Source organism: Onychostoma macrolepis, chromosome 06 (assembly GCF_012432095.1).
Source record: "Onychostoma macrolepis isolate SWU-2019 chromosome 06, ASM1243209v1, whole genome shotgun sequence".
Classification (NCBI taxonomy): Eukaryota; Metazoa; Chordata; class Actinopteri; order Cypriniformes; family Cyprinidae; genus Onychostoma; species Onychostoma macrolepis.
This window is the reverse complement of record NC_081160.1, coordinates 8,502,959-8,524,126: the sequence shown is the minus strand read 5'-3', so window position 1 is coordinate 8,524,126 and position 21,168 is coordinate 8,502,959. Positions and strand designations below refer to the sequence as shown.

The 21,168-nt window shown below is 37.4% G+C and overlaps 1 protein-coding gene across 20 annotated transcripts in view; it reads right to left on the bottom strand.

Moving 5' to 3' along the window:
• Positions 1-3,082: 3,082 nt before the first annotated feature.
• The window catches only part of baz2ba (bromodomain adjacent to zinc finger domain, 2Ba), an 87,541-nt gene continuing 69,455 nt past the window's right edge, over positions 3,083-21,168 (bottom strand). For 5 of the 20 annotated variants that reach the window (XM_058778134.1, XM_058778136.1, XM_058778141.1 and 2 more), the window contains 20 exons: positions 20,332-20,376; positions 19,904-19,936; positions 17,598-17,663; positions 17,183-17,323; positions 15,715-15,966; positions 15,169-15,392; positions 14,332-14,406; positions 13,876-14,104; positions 13,692-13,754; positions 12,844-12,988; positions 11,966-12,744; positions 10,549-10,816; positions 10,238-10,393; positions 8,991-9,151; positions 8,603-8,904; positions 7,958-8,093; positions 7,710-7,856; positions 6,610-6,893; positions 6,376-6,519; positions 3,083-4,559 (listed from right to left, as the gene is read on the bottom strand). In XM_058778134.1, coding sequence (XP_058634117.1) covers positions 4,403-4,559; positions 6,376-6,519; positions 6,610-6,893; positions 7,710-7,856; positions 7,958-8,093; positions 8,603-8,904; positions 8,991-9,151; positions 10,238-10,393; positions 10,549-10,816; positions 11,966-12,744; positions 12,844-12,988; positions 13,692-13,754; positions 13,876-14,104; positions 14,332-14,406; positions 15,169-15,392; positions 15,715-15,966; positions 17,183-17,323; positions 17,598-17,663; positions 19,904-19,936; positions 20,332-20,376 — 3,807 coding nt within the window. In that variant the 3' untranslated portion in view covers positions 3,083-4,402. The remainder of the gene's footprint in view (positions 4,560-6,375; positions 6,520-6,609; positions 6,894-7,709; positions 7,857-7,957; positions 8,094-8,602; positions 8,905-8,990; positions 9,152-10,237; positions 10,394-10,548; positions 10,817-11,965; positions 12,745-12,843; positions 12,989-13,691; positions 13,755-13,875; positions 14,105-14,331; positions 14,407-15,168; positions 15,393-15,714; positions 15,967-17,182; positions 17,324-17,597; positions 17,664-19,903; positions 19,937-20,331; positions 20,377-21,168) is intronic. The other 15 variants (XM_058778137.1, XM_058778143.1, XM_058778147.1 and 12 more) reach the window with 7 other exon arrangements.

Here is a 21,168-nt window from a genome sequence, read left to right as displayed (position 1 = left end):
ATGATCTTGTCATTGTATAGCAGCCTGATTCACTAACCTCATCAGAAGTGTCCAAGCATGTTACAGTTATTAATTTCATTTTGTTGTAGTCTTAGAATTTTACTGCTTGAAATGTAGCCCTGCTTTTTAAGGTTTTTAAGTAATTTTGAAGAAATTTACACAAGAGCATGTAGAGTCACAGACGTCAAGAATCTGCATATGAACCTCAACAATGGTGACAATGGACAAAATATTCAGATCAGCTCTGATCATCACAAAACAAGCTTTTTGTTGATTGTCACCATTGTTGAGATTTATGTTTGTGTGAGTCAAAAAGCCTCCATTCAAGACACTTTCTATATAATGATAAAAAAGTGAATTCCTTACTGTCGTAACATCAAAAGACTACTGTAAAGAGAGAGACAATACTCATGATGTGATCAGGCTACTATATGATGACTAATTCATCAACAATAAGTAACCAGGTTTATTTGATCAGACTTTCCGCTAGCAATTTTTGCTACAACAATTGTGCCTTAGAAACACAGTTATAGCAGCCAGAGAAAAGCTGACATTATAAAGTCAAGGGTCAGAAGCCCAACTAAAGCAAATGCTTATCTCCACAACGGTTCAAACTCTATTATTTTCAATAAAACATTAACATCTAAACCTCTGTTAATTCTCAATAAGAAGTTTTGTATTAAAGAAATAAAGTAAGACTGGTTTGTAATAAGGGAAGATGCTGATATTGTTCTGTTACTGCCAGTCATGTGACGTTTAATTAATTAGTTAATTTTACAGTGAAGGTGTTTGATTGTAATAATTTAGGAAATGCCTGTAAATTAACAGTGTTGTCAGCTTGTTTAAATAAGGAGATTTTACTTAAATTTTAAGGTTTTTTTTTGGCACCCTGTGCTGCCAATCATTTGACCGTTTTTTGTCTTTTGTTTTTCAGTGAAGATGTTTGAGCATAAAAATTCAGGAAATACCTGTAAAATAACAGTGTTTGTCAGCTTATTTAAATAAGGAGATTTTACTTTAATTTTATGGTTTTTGTTTGGCAGCTGTTGATGCCAGTCATTTGACCATTTTATCATCTAACGGTTATTGTATTAATTACAGATTACTTTTGTAATTTTACATGCATTTGATTGTAATTTAAGAAAACAGGAGACATACTGTATAAAAATGTGAAATACTGTAATTTGTCAGTAATGTCATACTACTTAAAATAACAGCCAAGTAATTCAGACATAATTTGGTAACACTTTATGTTAAGGTCTCTTAACTAGTTGCTTATTAGCATGCATGTTACTAGAATATTAGCCATTTATTAGTAGTAATTAAGCACATATTAATGCCTTATTCTACATGACCTTATTTTACATCCCTAATCCTACCCAATACCTAAACTTAACAACTGCCTTACTAACTATTAATAAGCAGTTTATTGAGGAAAAAGTCATAGTTAATAGTGAATAAGTGTTCCCTATTCTAAAGTGTTACCCATCATTTTACAGAGTTTTTACTGCAATTCAAAATAAAAGAAAACACTTCTTTACAGTGTACCGCTTATATACACTCAGAAAGTCCAGTTTTGTGGACATTCACACAGAGATCAGTCATTAGTCAGGTGGCGACACAGCATTTGACCACTGGATTTACAAAAATCAAATCAGGTTTAAGAAGTGTTTCAACATTGCATCAACTACTGATGAACACATTCATTTTTATTTTAATTATCACTCAGTAGGTTATTTAACCGTGTATTATTAAAAGGCTTTTGTCTTTCAAACTCATTAAAATGCACAAATTCTTGTTATTTCTTATTTGCAGACATTTTCAAACTTTTTATCATCTGAATCTCTTTCACCTAAATTTCAATATATTTACTTTAAAGGGTTGGTCAATCAGCAATTCTGTAAAAGACAATATCTCCCTTTGTATGGAACTTTGAGCATCGTAACTTTGCAGATGTTGTTTTTGCTCAAACAGCAACATTACACACTAACTAAAGTTAAAAAAAGTGAAATCATAATCAATGACCACTTTAAGTACCCCTGAGATTTAAAAATAAATATTTTAATAACTAAGTATCGCATTTGCATGTTCACAGTTCTCTGACATTGGTTAATGGTCATATGGCGTGCAGGTAAGCATAAAATATTTCTTGTTTTTTAGTAAGTGAATTATTTTGATTGTTATTTTAAAATGATTTATTTAAATTTTACTTTTTTATCATTTAATTACATTTTTGCCTTTCATTAAACTCACAAACCCCCTGCAGTTCCTTTACAAACCCCAGTTTGGGAAACCTTGATGTAATATAATGTTTAATGCACTTCATGTTGTTAATTACAATAAAAGGAATATATTTTCTCACTCTTTGTATTTTTACATCATTATGGTACAAGATTTTCCTGTTTAAATCAATGTGATAAACGAGTTAGGTCAAAAGTAATCTCATTATATTACCTAAAATGTGTAATGTAATGGATTACGTTACTGACTACAATTTTTGTCATGTCATTTGGAATCAGTAACGGATTACAATTTGTAAGTAATCTACCCAGCTCTGTATATGTATGTATATGTGTATGTATATATATGTGTTTATATATATATGTACATGTGTATATATGCATATGTATGGGTATATATATGTGTATATATATATATGTATGTGTGTGTGTGTGTATATATATATATAAATAACTCACTATTTTTATCTGAAAGTAGCTTTCGATAAGAAGGACCTTTAAATAAATCTGATATAATTTACAAGTTATTTTCATGAAAAGATACAAACAGTAAAATAAAAAGAAAGAATGCAAGAAAAAATATTTAGAGGAATCTTAATCTTAAATATTTAAGTCCTAATGTGTTGAAAAATGGCAATTTGTTTTCAACCTTTTTTTAAATTCTTGCTGCCTATATATGGGTTAAACACTTGAATAAAATGGTGAATAAAGGTATTAATTTAGTCAAATATTAATTTAAAAATGCATTTTTCACTACTAACATGACCGTAAAATGAAAGAAAATGAGACCACTGCCCACGGGAAAAAGAATAAAATAACACATTAGACACTGTCTGGATTTAAAAACATCCTTTTAATAAGTCCGTGCCAAACATCCACACACTCGCACAAACACACTCTCGTACTCTCACATACACACACACACACACACACACACATACACACACACACACACATACAAGCACACACTAGTGAAAAATAATGCTCCTACAAAAAGAACGCTACCATTTGTTTCCCACAATATCTTTAAATAAAATAACTTCAAGTACTCTGACGCAGGTACAAAAAAACTCTGTTCTAGCTGCCTCCAGTGGGCCACGACGCACGCGGGTGCTTACAGAACGCCTGCTGTCCATCTCGGAGCGCCTCTGGGGCCAGGGATACTGAAGAATACTCCGACAGCTTTCATATGGGTTCAGATATGAGTTTCGTACAGTATGCCTTTGAGCGGAGGCCTTGATGTGTTGTATATAAGAAAACAATAACGTTACAAAAAAGGGAAAAAACGAAACCAAACAAAAAAGAACAAATTATCTTCCCTATACCCTGTTCTGAAGGGCAGGCACTACTAAGATTAAGGAGACCACAGTGTTTTGTAGAGGATATGGATATACTGTACAAACAATAAATGTATATTATTAATCACTTTAAGACTAAAATTAATTGCTACAAACGTTCTAAGGCATAAACAATATCCAATGTCTGAAACAATATGTACACATCATTCCAAACAAGACTCAATATATTGACATTAATAGACAGTATGTACACATGGGTGCCTCCTGCTTGTCTGAGTGTGTGTATGTATGTGTGTGTGTGTGTGTGTGTGTGTGTGTGTGTGTACAGTGATGCCGTTAGTTCACGTTCAGAGGGTTGAATACTCTGATGCCACATGGCACAGAACAGTGTAAACAGTTTCTTTTTTTTCTTGGCTTTGTTTCATATTTGGAGAGGAAAAACACAAACAAATAAACATTCCATTAGATTTAAAGCAGTTTTGCTGTTTCTTCCTTTTCATAGAAAATGAAGAGTGGACCTTTCTTTTATTTAGTCATAAATAATCATTTAAAAAATTAAATACATTCACTATAATATTAACGATAAAGTAAAAATACAAAACCAAAATAAAAAGATATTTACAAGTAGTGGAAAGGGATTTTTCTCCTTAGTACAGCTCTGATGGTTGAAATTTCAGTGCGATTTATCTTTTCTAGAAGGAAATGGTATTGCACAAAGACACCCGCTGTCTTGTGTCTCTTTGGGTGTTGATGTGGGATTGGTCGGTCCTGAAGGCTCTGTGTCGCAGAGAGAGCTGCGACTCCTCCGCTTTTGAGCCCCGGTCGCAGGTTTGAAATGACAGCCCGTGGTGGTCCGAGACCACCTCAGTTAGTCTGCTTCAGCAGCTCAGTCCACCTCTTCTCAAAGAACTTCCTCATGTTGTGCCCGGCCCGGCCGATGTCAGAGTTGTCCTCGTTGAACTTCTCGCAGTTGTCGAACACCAGATTGACATCGATGATGAACGTTTCTAAATTCTGATACCTAAAGAACAGAGAGAGAGAAAAAAAAAAAATCAGTTACTACATCTGCATCTCATTATTAAAGAATCATAAAACACTTAAAATAAAAATTCGGTCACACTTTATTTTAAGGTCCAATTCTCGCTATTAACAAACCATTAACTATGACATTTGCCTTAATAAACTCCTAATTTGCTGCTTATTAATAGTTGGTAAGGTAGTTGTTAAGTTTAGGTATTGGGTAGGATTAGGGATGTAGAATATGGTCATGCAGAATATGTACTTTATAAGTACTAATAAACAGCCAATATGTTAATAATAGACATGCTAATGAGCAACTAGTTAATAGTGAGAATTGGTCCCTATACTAAAGTGTTACCTTTTTTTCTTTTTATGTTAAGTTAAGTATGTGTTACACATAATTGAAGACAGTGCTATCTATATTTTATTTGTATTGTTAAGAAGAAAATAGTTTATTTAGGGAATTCAGTTTTTATGAATGGAATTTTTATATTTTAAAGTTAAAAGTATTTTATTTGAGGATACATAGAGCATAACCTATATTTATTGTGATTTTATGGTCATGGATATTATGTTAATTTATAAAGTTTATATTTTGGCAGGGGCTATTTGCACTAAGTGCAAATAGCAATAGATGCTATTTACACAATGAAAATAGCATATTTTCTTGGCAGCGGCTATTTGTACTAAGTCTAAATAGCAATTAGATCCTATTTACACTAAGTTCCAAATAGCACATTTTCTTAACAATAGATACTGTTTACACTGTTAAAATAGCAAGATTTTCTGCTATTTATACTACTTCTTGCAAATAGTGGCAATTATCTGCAACTCAGTATTGTAGTACATTATAAAACAGTACCCAATAATAACGAGTGTAAATTATAGTTTTAATTCAAATTAGGCTATTAAATGGATGCCACCTTGTTGGGACAATAAAGCCCTCCTTACACCTACCCAATACTCTTATTTTCAACTTTTTGATTATTTCCTTCATTTTTATTGAAAATAAATGCCTTTCCGATGCGATATGAGATTTGAAAAGGGAGGAAAAAAGTTCGGCAAAAGGCGGGTTCGAGCTCGGGTCAATCGCGTCAAAACACGCACCTCACCATCTACGCCACTGAAACTGATGTTGAATGAGCGTCTTTTTGCAGTGTTGACTATCCCAATCACACGTTGGTGGGCGGAGTTAGTGTAAATACCCTTTGCCAACAAGGCAGGCTATTTGCACTTAGTGTAAATAGACATTCCGTTATATTTTTGTGTAGAATTTGTTTTATTATTTTGATTAATATTTTATGCATATTTTAATCATTTATTTTGGTGGAAAGGGTTTAAAATGGTACATTAAAAGGGAAAATGGTTAATTTACGCATTTACATTTTTATAAATGGATTTGTTTTATACTTTAAAAGTATTTTATTTGAGGATACATGGAGATGATCCTTATTTGCTGTTTTTTTCTTTATGTGAATTTATGTTCATTTGTATAGTATATATTTTTGTGTATTTATTCATTTGTCCGTGTATTTATTTATACATTTATATTTATGCTTATTAATATTTATTTTAGTTATTTATTTTATTTCAGAGCATTAACAAAAATCTTAATACATAAAATAATTTTCAAAATAAAATGCTCAAATAAAATGCTTTTGTTTTATAAAATGGATTAAAGTATTTATTTTAATAATTTAAAATATTAAATAATTATTCAAATTTAATTTCGGTTCATTTTCATCTTTAAGTATTTCATGCCACCTTCCCAGCTTTTACTTTTTCACATTTTTCAAAACCGAGTGAGAGACACTTACTGGCTGCTGACGAGTTTCTCACGGATAGTGGAGAAGTCCATGGGTTTTTTAATGACTTTGCGGTACCCTGGGACAGATTTGAGGTTAACTGGTGTAAGGAAGGGCCAGGCATCCTGGTGGCGTTCCAGTTCAGCCAACAGAATCCTGAGAAATACAAACATACATAAGAGCTGCATTAAAACAAACATTTAAATCCAGGAATACACACAGAAAGTAACAGAATGCGGGCGGTACCTGCAGAGGCCCAGGTCCCGGTTGTTGTCTCTGGCTGTTTTGGCTCTTTTTACACAGGCAGGGCTGTCTGGTTTGGGTGCTGGGGGCGTGGAGGTATTCTTCTTGGCCTGGGTGGAGGTGGAAGCTGCTTTCTTTGGGGTGCTGTTGCTGCTGGTGGCTTCTTCTTCTTCACATGTCTCAGTCTGCTTCTTGCTTTTCTTGGCTGCTTCTGTCGCTTTTTTTCCTCCAGTGGCTGGTGGTGCACGATTGGGAATCTTCTTAGATTTAGGTGACTGACCGCTTGCCTGAAAGAGTGTTCAGGACTAGTTCAGATTTGCAGGTTCATAATGCTACTTGTTTACAACACATTAACATATACGAATACACTTAATAACACTCCAAATAAGTCAATGAACACAGTACACATCATTGCTCACAGTGGTAGACTAAATAATTAGAACTCATTAGCACTTGCAGTCACTTTCAATAATTTCCAATGATAAAATAACGAGAGGACTAAGAAAAAACACATTTTATTATCATTATGTATACTGCTACTACTACTAATACTATTCTTGTTACATAACCTTTTAATAGACCAGTGTTTAATAGAGTTTAGGGCCAAAAAAATCTATTCTATTCATCAAGAACACTGAAAAAAAAAGCACCACAGTTTCCACACAACAATATATTTAAACTGTTTTCAACATTAATAGTAATAAGAAATACTTCTTGAACACCAGATCAGCATATTAGTATGATTTCTGAAGGATCGTGTGACACTAAAGACTGGAGTAATGACTGCTGAAAATCCAGCTTTGCATCACAGGAATAAATAAAATCTTAAAATGTATTAAAATAGAAAAGTGTTATTTTTAGTTATAAAAATATTTAACAATATTACTGTTTGGACTGTATTTTTAGTCAAATAAATAATTCAATTAAAAAAAAACTATTCAAAATCTTAATATATAAATAACAGGCATATACTGTATATAGACAGAACGCATCTGCAAAATCTTAAAGACACAAACTCATCATCTCGGAGACATTGCTCTGACAACATGCCCCTCAGCAAATGAGCACTTGTACTCATGATGACGTGAACTGGAGGCAGTTACCTTGGAGATGCAAGCAGGGCAGTACCAGTCTCCCTCTGGGATGTTGGTTATCTTGGGTTTGTGGCAATAGGTGTGACACCCCTTATCACAGCCATCACACAGCAAAAGCAGGTCTTCATTATCGCCCTTTCGGCACATCTGACAGTACTGCAAACACAAACAGGCATACAAGTATGGCAACTGCAACATTTATTGTAGATGCATAACAAAATAAGTAAACCCTGTGGTTTGTGCATGACATGACTTACCACTTTCATGATGGACCTCTCCCAGGCGATGGATTTCTGGAGCTGCTGCAGACACATGGCCAGCTGAGAGGAGCTGCGTAACTCGCTCAGTGCCTTCCGCCACAGCTTCATCCCTGGAGCAATCTCTTCCTCTCCCCTGCGACAAACAAAAACACAACACACAGATCAGAGAGGGGGTTTATTTCAAACCTGTAATTTGTCCTTAATGTCTGTTTAAAATTGAGTGGCTGAGACCCTGAGCTTTCAATAGCACACACATAAACACATACAAACACACACACACAAACACACACACACAGACTATATAGTGTGATACAATTCTGTGGTATGACTTCACAGCCATACATGAGGATGGAGAGCTGTGTGTACCATGCACTTAGAAGTATTAGAAAACAAATCAAGTTATTTTCGAACTCTGTCTGTGCACTGCTGATTAAAACCATGCAGCCAAAAACAGGAAAGGTGCAGGCAAGGGAGCGAGAGGAAGAAAAAAAAATAAAACACAGCACAAGAACCAAAATCCGAAACCGGAGCCAGGGTGAGAACGGATGGACGGACGAGCAGAGAAGCCCCAGCCAGCAGAGAGAGGGGGAGGGGGAGGATGAGGAGGAGCAGAGACGAAGGCTGGCAGTCTGGATGACCTACCCTTCCCCTCCAGCGCTAGTGGATGGAGCAGGTGCGGGGACAGTGACTGTACCCACATTATCCAGTTTGATCTGGATGGTGGTCCCTAAGGGGCTCCGCAGGTACCTTCTCTCGATGTGACGCTCCAGCTCTGCCAATCGCGTCACTGCGATGTCCAGCGGATTGCTGGGTCGACGGATCAGGCCCTTCTCCGAGCTTCGCTCCTCCTGAGACTCCGCCCCAGGGCGGGGCTTGGGGAGGGGCTTGTGCTCATAATAGACCAGATCCTCTCTTTCGGACTGTGGTTCAGGATATGTCCAGCCCTGAAAAGCAAAGGATTGTGGGGTATAGGTTAGTAGAAGAAATGACAATGATTTGATGCATTTCTGGAAGCTGTATAAACGCTCACCTTGACCTGCAGGCTGGCGGACGTGACTTTGCGCTCCAGCTCCTCCACCTGTTGCAGCAGAGCGATGTCGGTCTCCATGGCCTGCTCCTCCACACACCACTCCTGCAGCGTCTCCACGGAAACCTGGCCCTCGTCGAGCTCTGAGACCTCCATAACTGCCACTGCAAACAAAAAATAAGACAGCCATAAGACCCCAGGAGAAATCACACCCGTAAAGCACAGCACAGCACAGCACAATTCAGCTCGTTCTGACAACTGCATGCTCGGCTGAGTCAGTTAGACAGTGTCTTATGAATATTATTTACGACTGCAAACAAGTCAGATAGTAAATTGTGGTTATTCTGATTTATTTTATTTGCATTCTAAATCAGTTAACCTCAAATCTGAATTTGCCTAACTGTACTCACATTTCTTTCTTTAAAAAATATACTGGGAAACACTTTATTTTACAGTACGCTTGTTACTTGTTCATACATAAGTTATTACAGTAATTTATGCATAATTACATGCAACTAACCCTAAACAAGTATATGTTGTTAATTAATATTACTCAGTACTTAATGTATAATTACGCTGTAACATTGCAAGTTCTGTCATAATTTATTAAAATTATTTACTATTAATTGTTAACAGTTGACAGTAGACATTGACTTCCATAGTCAATTGCTACCGTCAACTGTTTGGTTACCAACATTTTTCAAAATATATTTTTTCGTGTTTAATAGAAGAAAGAAACTCATTCAGGTTTGGAACAAATTATGACAATTTTAATTTTGGGGGAACCATCCTTTTAAAATAAAGTGTAACCATATACTTCAGTAATTTATGCATAATTACATGCAACTAACCCCTAAACAAGTATATGTTGTTAATTAATATTACTCAGTACTTAAATGTATAATTACACTGTAACAAGTAACCTGCAAGCTCTGTCAGCGGCTACTAAAATTATTAATCAAACAGTTGACGGTAGCCGTTGACTTCCATAGTATTTTTTTAACAGAAGAAAGTAATTCAGGTTTGGAACAAGTAAAAGGCGAGCAAATTACAATTTTCATTTTTGGGTGAACTATCCCTTTAAATTAAGTGTAACCATACACTTCAGTTTTAATACATTCTGTTCCTCTTTTAAGGAAGAAATTAACAATAAAAAAATGACACAAAGAATTAAATTAAATTTAGTTTCGTCATAAGTCTTACTTAACACACACAGGCACATTGTGTTATTTCATAGTGATTCTACTCACCCTCTCGGTTCTTGTTACAGGTCTGCGCTATGAGCTCCATGGATTTCTGCAACTGTTTCTGCAGGGCTCTCTCTCGGATGCCTCTGCTGTGGAGAGCGTTCACTAGCGCTTTCAGCTCCTCCATGTCTGTCACCTTCCACCAGCCCAGCAGCATGTCTGCCAATCAGCCAAAACCATTTCCATCAACAACCACAAACAAAACTCGACTAACGACTCGTTGTTGAGAAAAGTAAAAACTAAAAGTGCAACACTATCACTTAACATTTGTTTGCATTATTTCTGAGTAAATTAGTTGATGGTACTGCACTCACCCTCTGGTATGGGCAGGGGTTCAGTGTGGTCGTGATTCCTAGGAAGGTCCAGTGCTATTGGAGAAGGAGCAGATGTAAGCTTCTCCCCAGTGGGAACGGGAGAACCACTTTTGCTGGTCGAGACGCTGGGTGCCAGCAGGGGGCTGGCGCTGCCCTCCACTGAGGGGTATATGTGCAGGGGGCTGCTGCACAGGGGGAGATTAGGGCTGATGACCCCACCGGACCAGTTGCCCAAAGGTAAACCAATCAGAGTTCCACCTGGCTTTACCTGGGAGGAGATCATGAGAATGCATGAGATACATGATGAGCATCCATATCATTTAGATCAGTGCTTCTCAACTAGGGGTCTGGGGCCCAGTAGGGGACCTTAACAAATCTCCAAGGAGCAACACTGTTATCCTGGACTGCATAGCGTTATAGCCTATGGGGCTGGGAATGAACGACTCGAACCCGAGACTCAAGAGATGAACTAATCAATTCTATTTCTGGTACAGACTGCATAGCTTCAGTTTATGGGGATGTGATGTGACAAAAGAACGAATGAGATCGGAAGGTGAGGGAAACTAACAGACTGCATAACATAACATAACAATGAATTAATCTGTCTCTCATAATTTGGCATTGATTGCATTAGTTTTATTGCATTAACAGCCTTATTCATAACGTTGTGTATGTGTTGTGGAACTTGGCTATTAACATGTAACATTTTAATTATATTCTGTTGAAAAGAACAAAATTACTTGAAAAAAGGTTTGTTCATTTTGATGAATGAGATTCAAAGATCCGAGAAAATGAACCGAACTTCCCATCACTACCAAAGAGGTGTCTAAATGACTTAAATATTTCTTATTTTAATTCCCCTACTGTAAAAGCCTAAATAAATAAAGCCTGATTTTAAATGTGTGATTTCTAGACCCGGAAAAGTCATGTAAATGAACAAAATCGTAAAACAACATGAAAATTTTTATAATGAATATACATTTTTTTCTGGTTATTCTAAGCTAAAACATTTTATCAGGTAGAAATAGTAAGGATTTTTTTTTTTTTACATCCAGTTAACATCAATCAGTTAACTGTACGTTATTATAACATCAATTGTATTTTAGTTTCAGAATTTTTGGCTTCAGATTTTCAGTGCAACATTAAACAATCACAACCAATCAGAACATGTTTGAACATTCACATCACCACAACACTTAGGCATATTTCATATAGCCGTGTGATGCAAGACTTTGAACCATTGAGATATCACTGTGTACGGAGCGACCTAAAGTAACATGAAAGAAATGGAATGCAAACGACTACAAAATATCTTGGTTAGGACAAAAGTGCTAATTAACTTGAAATTAGCTTGTCACTTTATCATGTTGGACACTGTAAATATGAAATATATATTTCAAGTAGGATGGGTAATTACCTGCAAACTGAGGTTGCTGATCCCACCAGGTGAGGGGTTCAGAGGGCTTGCAGACGCAGAAAGAGGAAGCAGGTGATGGTGCGGAGAGGAGGTAGATGGTGCAGGTGGCGTTTTGGGCCGTGTGCTGGGGGTGTTGCTGCTGGGCGAGGACTGCGGGTGTGCAGACGGCTGGATGAGGGAGGTGTCGTCGCAGGGCGAACGAGGCAGCAGGCTAAACCAGTGCCCGCTGCGCTCGCTGAGGACCTTGAGCAGCTGGTCGTTGGCCAGGAGCTGAGTCTGCGCCAGCTGCTGCGGCTGCAGGATGTGCGCAGGGATGCCCAACTGCAGAGGAGGAGGGATTGTGTGCTCTGCGCTTGGGCTGCTGGCCTCTGTCAGCTTGGAGGTAGTTGGAGAGTGAGCTGGAGATGATGCTGATGTAGTTTCCATAGCGACTGTTGCCGGGCAGCCGTTATGGGTGTAGCAGAGCCCCTTGGCCCCAACAGGTGTGCGAGGCAGTTCCTGACACTGAGGGCTTTGTGAGGGGCGGAGCTCTGGTAGTTGAGGGGGCGTGGTCGCAACCTCTGTTTCCTGCTGTTCTTTTAGTGGAGAGGAGCGCATCTCTTTATTTGCCTCCTGATCAGGATCGATGGGCTTCTCCTCCTCCTGTTTCACCTCCTCCTTCACAGCCCCCTGTATCTCCTCATGCTGATGATTCTGCAGAACGTCCTCCTTAGGCTCCTCTTTGACCTGCACTGGAAAGTTCCTCAACCTTTCATGCTCTTTCTCCAGCTCCTCGACCCCTACATGAGAGACAGAAGGAAAACATAATTAGTGTAAAGTTAATGGTGTGGCTGTATCCAAATGCATTTATGGATGGAGGGATGGGCTGACAGACTCACCTTCTCCACTCTCTAACCCCTCTATGTAAACTCCTCCACACTGCGGGAGGACCCAGTATCTGCGGCGGTACCGGTCCTGCCCGTACGACATGGACCGCAGGGCGTGAGACGACTCAAAGAGCTTCCGACGGATCAGGTTTTGCTGCTGTACTCACAAAGAAATACACGTTTTTGTGGGACTATATATGTAATTATAATAGGGCAGCACAATTAATTGAAATTGCAGTATGGATTTGTGCAATTATACAATCCCAAAGGCTGCAATTTATTTAAGTAAATATATGCGCTGCGTGTTTCAGAGTGAAGTGTGGCACTGTGTTCATTTACACGTGAGCAGCTCATGATCTGGTGTTTTCAGGGCCTTGAAGCGGCTCATTTCCATATCTGCACTCGGTTTGGTCATTCATAATGTGCATTTGGGACACAATATGTGCCAACCATATTATAAACTTCTAAACTGTTATCAACAAAAGAGAAAAAAGAGCTTCCTGTGTCCTTCTGACAAAATATAAACTTAAAGGTTTAACGTTTGAATATTAAAACATAAATATTAGCTTTACAGTTGTATTTGTAATTATCATTATTATTATTATTACATTTCTCTTAAATACTTGATTTTTTACAATATATATCTACTATATTATATAAAATATAATTTTCATTATTTATATTTTATAGTTATATTGATATATAATTACAAAATTGCATAGCCCTACAAACAAACACAGTAAACCTTTGTGGACCTTTATGCAAAAAAAAAAAAATTTTAAAAATGTAATTGAGATCACAAATTTTATTCGAAAAATCACAATTTGATTGCAGCCATAAATTATGATGTTTGAATTTACCTTTGATAACTTCTCAATCTGTTTCTCCAGCTCTTCAACACTTGTGGCTGGGTCTCCCTCATCCTGACACACACACACACACACACACACACACACATGCAGACTCAATATAAAAATATCTGCTAAAGCCAGTAAGTGTAATTGCTATATGAAACTACACCTAAAATGAATGAATGCCTTTTACCTCATCACACGTCTCCACCTTTTTTCCCTTTTTAGCCTCTTCCTCCTCCTCATCTTCATCCTCATCCCCTGCATCTTCACTGTCCTCATCTTCATCATCGTCGTCATCACTATCCCCAGCCTTCCTCTTGCGCTTGTGACCAATGGCGGAGCCGCCCGCAGCCTGAGGCTCCTCCCCTCCAGTGATTGCTTCACGTTTCCCTGTCCGTTTAGCGTAGATTGTTTTCATTCTGCATGAACATATGCATAAATACTGATTAGTGACAAAACTAAGATGTGTGCATTTAATGCACCGCTATTACAGTCAGTAAAGGGAAGCATTGGTTGCGTTTAATGCCTAGTAAGATTCAAATGTTTGAATACATCTATTATAGCTGAAAATGCTGTCTCTAGGTAGAGAAGTCCTGAAATACAGCCATTATGTTTGTATAAATCAGGCATAAATGTTGATACTCACTTCTTCAATTTGCCCTCCACAATACACTCGTCCTTCCTCAGCACATTCATGTGCTCCAGGCTTTTGTCAATTTCACTGCAAAAACACACAAACAGTTTCGTACTGCTGTAGATACCAGAGTTATTTTAGTATTATTTATGTTCAATTAACTATTAATTAAATTATTTAGTTTAATTATTAATGATAATAACCCCGGTAGATTCCATATATACATGTGTGATAATGTCACATGATGAACCCAAGCTGTTGAGGTTCCTGTGTTCATATGCATTAAGTATTCAAAGCTCTGTGACCGTCACACTGTGTGACCTCTCCACTGCCTATTTATGCACTATTATTTCAAGATGCATATTTCATATTGCCCAGGCAGGCCTGACAGAATATAAGCATGCATCACTTTTATAATGTAATCTCTAGTCCAAACATGAATCATTTGAGTTTGAGAATGTCTTGCATAGGTGCGATTAGTTGATTTTAAATGAATGTTTAAAGGGATGTGACATATTTCTCAACAAAATATGTTGTTTGTTTAAAGTAAACAAAGTATTTATTTGCCTCATTTTAAAAGGTCTTGTAAACATGCTATTCAGTTAATGGTCTATGCACATATAAAAACAACTTTGAAATTTTAACTTAAAAATCAGTTAACTGTTTTTAAGAATTATTATTTTATCAAGGTTGAAAAATTGTGCTGTAATGTATATACTGTGATAACTAAAAAAAAAATGCCTTCTTGTATAAACAGTTGTGCTCTGTACCAGTGTAAACATCAATCAAGACATCAAGAATCACTGCAGCTGAACTCTGAAAACATAAGTGGAATCTATTGGTTCTTACCTGACCACGCTTTTACTGCAGGACAGCTCATTTACCAGGAAGGCCAGGACAGCGGCTTTCTGAGCCGGCGTGTGGGCCTGAAAGGCTTTGGTCCTCAGACTCAGAGTAAGATCAGCTAGCTCAGTCTGAGAGCAGTGAGCCTCCATGTACAGCTGCAAAACCTCAGACACATTGTCCCGATTCAGACCCACATTGGTCAGGTGGTCACCTAAGATAGACTTAGCCTGATGGAGAAAAAGGAACAGTTGCAATTTTGCTAATCCTTTTAAACAAAGATAGACAGATCATTCATATGCAGTGGCACACTGACTTAGTAAGTGATTAATGTGTTCATTAAACCAGAGACCCTTTCCTCGATTAAATTTGATCACAAGCACTCACAGGAGACGCATGTTAATACCAGATGTAAACAGAAATGTGTCTCTGCTGAGCTCTTGTGAGCGGGTCACTTGAGACAGATGTTAATAGCAGGTGTAAACAGGCCTGAAAGTGCACTTATTACATTGACAATCACACTGAAGTAACCTCCAAGCATTTCCTCCTCACCCTGTGTCCTTGAGGCAATCCTGGGTCAGACACAGCAGACGAGAGTAGTCGGACCAACAGGTCCTGCACTTGCCCCATGCTGTTTCCCAGGTTGAGCAGTCCCTCCTGCAGTATACCCAGAGTGGGCAATTCTGAGGGATCCATGCCAACGACCTTCCCAAAGCTCCGCAGGAACTGCACCACCATCAGGCAGTCCGCAAACACACTCCCGGGAAGAACCAGACCATGTATACGAGGAATCTCAGGAAGGGGCTATAGAGGGACAGAGAAATATAGAGAAACAAGTGAGACATGTTTCAAATGAGCAATGAAATCTGACAAGAATAGTATCAAGTCTGCTTCTTTTGCTCAAATCATGCAAAAAATGTCTTTCAAGCTGATTTAGTTCACGTGATTCAACATTTCGTTCTCATTCTATTACAGCCACCGTACTAAGCATGTAAATATTTATTTATTTATTCGTATATTTGATTGTTTGTTTATGAGTGGCCTTTCACCTTACTGCCTATTGTCCAAGCCAGGATGTTTCTAACTCAGATCAATAAATATATAATAAATAAAAATGAATATAAAAACAAACAATTTACTTAAGTAAAAAACACATCTTAGGTGTTATAATAATAATAATAATGATTTGTAGTAGCAGTAGCAATAGTAACTCGAATTATAAAAAATTAAGACTAAATATAAAAATATATATTAAATATATTACTGCTGTAAATTACAATTGCACTGTAAAATAAAAAATGAACTTTATAATTATAATAATTAAATGCACTGCATGCTTTACTCTGAAACACGCTGCACATCAGATTATTATAATCAGTTATTTAAGTAAATTGCAGCCTTTGACTTGATAATCATACTAAGTTATATCGCAATTATTGTGCAGCCCCATTTATTCATTTTAATTTTACATAAGATATAATTAAGCTTTTCATCAACTCATGAACCCCCTGCAGTTCCCTCACAAACCCCTGCTTTAGATAATGATATAATATTTTGTTTTGTCTTTAGTACAGTTACAATATAAAAGCCACTTACTTTATTATGGAAACATGTTGTACAGTATGACAAAATTATTTTTTCACACTGTAAAAATGGGTCTTTATACATGAGATTTTGCAGCAGCCATTATATTTTAAGAATGAGGTCTTTCACCAAATTTAAGTTCATAAGCATCAAAAAGTTTGAAAACTCCTGGTCTAAGATTCAAGGCTATCTTTATCACCACTAGGTGGCAGTATTCTGTCTCAGGTGAATTCACTGTGAAGTGCTTTGGTAAGATTAGGATATGTGTATGACATCATATCTCTGATAGTTCTGATTGGACGAGTCTTTATGTTAATGGCTCATTAAAGAAAATACAATTTGACAAAAACAAGCCTTCTAAATAAAGGGTTCATAAATGATCGTTAAAGTTGATTTTTAAACAATGCAAAACTTGTCCGATATCCAGTTCCATTACCTTGTGATCTGTCAAACACATGTCTTCATTGGGTTTCTTCATCTCACGGATCATCTCCAGCTCCAGCCTCCGGAGCTCCATTTTCCGCTCCTTGTTGAGGCGTTTCTCATCACGTTTCTCTTGCCTGAGGCGTTCACGCTCCTGCAGCGTGGAAGAAAGACTTTACTAACCAGTTGGATGCCACATCAGGCGTGTTTGACATTAGGGTATTATGTTCTACAAGAAAACTTTGTTTTGGAGAATGAGGAATGTTTAGGGAACTTTATCAAACTACATCCAAATTATTTGGTGAAACACATTCAGGGAATGCAGCAGAGCAGGTAGACGTGACATGTGAGAAAGCCTTGAGGTGCAGAGAGGAGAGCGGAGTGGTGAAGGACAGTGTTCTTTTATTTATTTATTTCGTTTTGCACACCTCAGCTTTTTTGCGAGCCTCCACAGCTTTCATTAGCATAACGTGCTGTCTCCTCCTCTCCCTCTCCTGAAAAGACAGAATGATTCCATCGTTCAGTGGAGGAAAGCAGAGCATACAGATCCACACAGAGAAAACAAACAAAATATAAAAGCCAGAGACAGACGATAAAACTGATCAGCGTGGTTTAGCATGTTGCACAGAAAGAGAGAGAGAAAGAAAAAAAGTAGGTGTAGAACGGACACATTGCTATGGCCAGGATGAGGCAGCCACAAAAACGTGTGTTACAGCTGATCAGACGGGAACAAAAGAGTGAAAAGAAAAGCCACAGATGTAATGGGCAGGTCAGAGGAGGAAAGCTGTCGGTGCATCTTGAGTTAGATTAGCGTAGCTACTGTTACAAGCTAACAAGGGAAAATACATCAGATTTTCCTTTAGCCTCAATGTCCTGTCCTTACAGTGAAGTACGTTGTTATGTCACTGTTATTATGAATTTAAAGTCAACATGAAATCATAATCGACCCTATTTACTTTCTTAATACACTTTTCAGGTCTTTCTTTAAAATGTAAAACTGGCAAATAACTAATTTATGGCTGAGATTACCTAGAACTCGCAGACTGTTGGATAATGTTAAATGTGCACTCAGTAATTTGTTGTTTATGGTGCGCTACCAGTGTCTTGGATTCATACTGACATCTAGTGGTGTGGATGTAGCATCACGTGAGTTTCAGTTACCGATACCACTTTGCAGTCAAACTGAAAAGATCTACAAATTAAAATGTTTAAAAACAAGGGTGTTAAAGAGATCGTTCACCCAAAAGTAAAAACTTTGTTCATCTTCAGAACACAAAATAAGATATTTTTGATGAAATTTGAGAGCTTTCTGACCTTGCATAGACATCAATGCAACGAACACGTTCAAGGCCCAGAAAGGTAGTAAGAGCATCGTTAAAATAGTCCATGTGACATCAGTGGTTCAAGCTTAATTTCATGAAGCTACGAGAATATTTTTTTTGCGCAAAGAAAACAGAAATAGCTACTTTATTCAACAATTTCTTCTCTTCCTTGTCAGTCGAAATTACAGTTGAACCACTGATGTCACATGGACTATTTTAACGATGTCCTTACTACCTTTCTGGGCCTTGAACGTGTCAGTTGTGTTGCTGTCTATGCAGGGTCGGAAAGCTCTCGGATTTCATCAAAAATATCTTCTTACGGGTTTGGAACGACATGAGGGTGAGTAATTAATCACAGAATTTTCATTTTTTGGGTGAACTTATCCCTTTAACCAAGATGAAGTGAGCAGTATTTGGCTCGTTATTTATGATGATCTTAAATTTTATTGCACTACTGATATGACTAGAGTCTTAATTTTATGTGAGTGTACATGATTTTTAAATATATATTTATGAAAAGTATTAATTTCTTTATATGTAAATCCTAAAAATTACAGAGTGCACCTCTAACTAATAGCCAAAATATTTATTGATTTTTTTTTTTAGCAAACTTGCATTCAGGTTTGCCTCCATTCTGGTATGGAATGTCCACTTTTTACAATCCAATCAATTCCTAATGGAATGAAGTGCTGCACAAATTTGCTAAATATTTTACTCTGAAAAACATCACATCAAGGAAGCAAAATGGGTTGTGAATGCGGTCTCATGTTGACTTTAAGGACAAAGCCAATTAGTGTGAAATTTTCATATCTGACCCACAGATGGCATGGAATGTACAACAGAGAGAAGTGTGAGTTTCCTCAAATTCTCTCATTGGTCAGGCACTATGACCTTTGACCTGTACTGATGACCTCACAGGCAGGACAATCAGCACAGTGCAAATGCAACATCTTGACAAAGAGTCTGCCACAACATACATACACGCGCACACACACACACACACACACACACACACACCAACACTCACGTTTTCACAGCGATAATGATACTACACAATATTGGGGTGACTTTACACGTGGAATGAGGGTGTGTGGCACTTTCCACCAATGAGAGTATGTACTCAACAGGCTCCATAGACACACACACACACACATACATACATACATACATACATACACAAACAAGGCACAGGCCTGCTGCATCAAAGCCGGTTTTCTCTCATTGACATACATAGCAGATGTAGGCGATGCAGTTTTTTTCTTTTGTTCTCTTTTTTTGCTTGAAAAGCCATGCAGAAGGAAAATGTAGTTTTGACAGCAGCCAGTGCTACATTTAAAAATGTGCTGCTATGACATCATATCACAACCAGGATTCACGATGCGAGTGTTAGATGTACAGAAGATGAAACATACCCATACCATATCTAGTCTATGCCTCTCCATCTCCTGAGAGAGAGAGTTGGCAGAGTATTATGAGACAGAAAAAAAATCACAGCGTCATTTAAAAAGAAAAGAAAAATAAACAAACTCAAAACTTCAGCCTGTAACCCCAAAGAGACAGATCCCACTCCCAAAAAAGCATGGAAATTAACCAGAGAGAAACAGAAGAAAGTTAAAGACAACCACATGAGACTCGCCACTTCTTACATGGGCAAAGACTGAACAAATCTATTTAAGGACACTTTTTAACCCATAATGCACTGCATTTCACATGGTGACTGTGAACTAGACAAGAAAAACATGCTCTTTGCCTCCCTTTCTCCTGCATTTTGTAGCAAAAATCACTACTACTATATAAATGGCCATTATGAGACCTATTATTTATGAGAGTGGTGACTGACCTGGTGCTTGAGAATAACAGCCTGTTGGCGTCTCATCTCCTTCTCCTACAAACACAAAACATAAAAACGATTCAATGCTATACCAAAACACTCATTATGACACAGTCTAAAATGAAACCATCAATCAGAATCCTAAGAATGCAGTAATCTGTATATAAATGGTAACTCAAATCATGCGAGATATGTGTAATATTTGACCAAAAACATGCTAACAGCAAATGAAGAGTTTTACAGAACAAGTCAACCATCTACACAATCGTACATGCCCCTGCAAACAAGATGAGTCATCAACTTTGGTTTCATTTTCCCTAAAGAGAAAGACTAGTGCTGAGTGGTATTGTGGCATAAAAATTTGGAGTATCTAAAGCTGGTATGATCTGTCATAGAGTGTGCTAACTTTCTCAATAATAGTGTGGTTTGGCAGATCCACAGTTCAACAAAAAAGTCAGATTCGTAATAGTGCAGACTGCCTCAAATATTATAGGCTGTGATCTGTGATCCACCATTGATGACATTTATGTTTCACGTTTGCAGAAAAAAGGCTTAACAATTCTTAGAGATTCCACACATCCGGCCAGACATTTTTTTTTTTTTTATTCCTTTACCCTCAGGCAGACGACAATAAAAACTAAGTCTGTACGCTTTTTGAACAGTAGCCTACCTATTGTAGGATTATCCATGTTTTAAACTGTTCTGGCACTTATGCATCTGTATTTCATTCTTTATAGGCTAATGGTTGGAATAATTTATGCATGTATGTACGAATGCGTTTGTGTTTGTCGCCTCTGGCTTGCTCAGTTGGGGACACTTAATTTCTAGCGATTATCGCTGATTTGA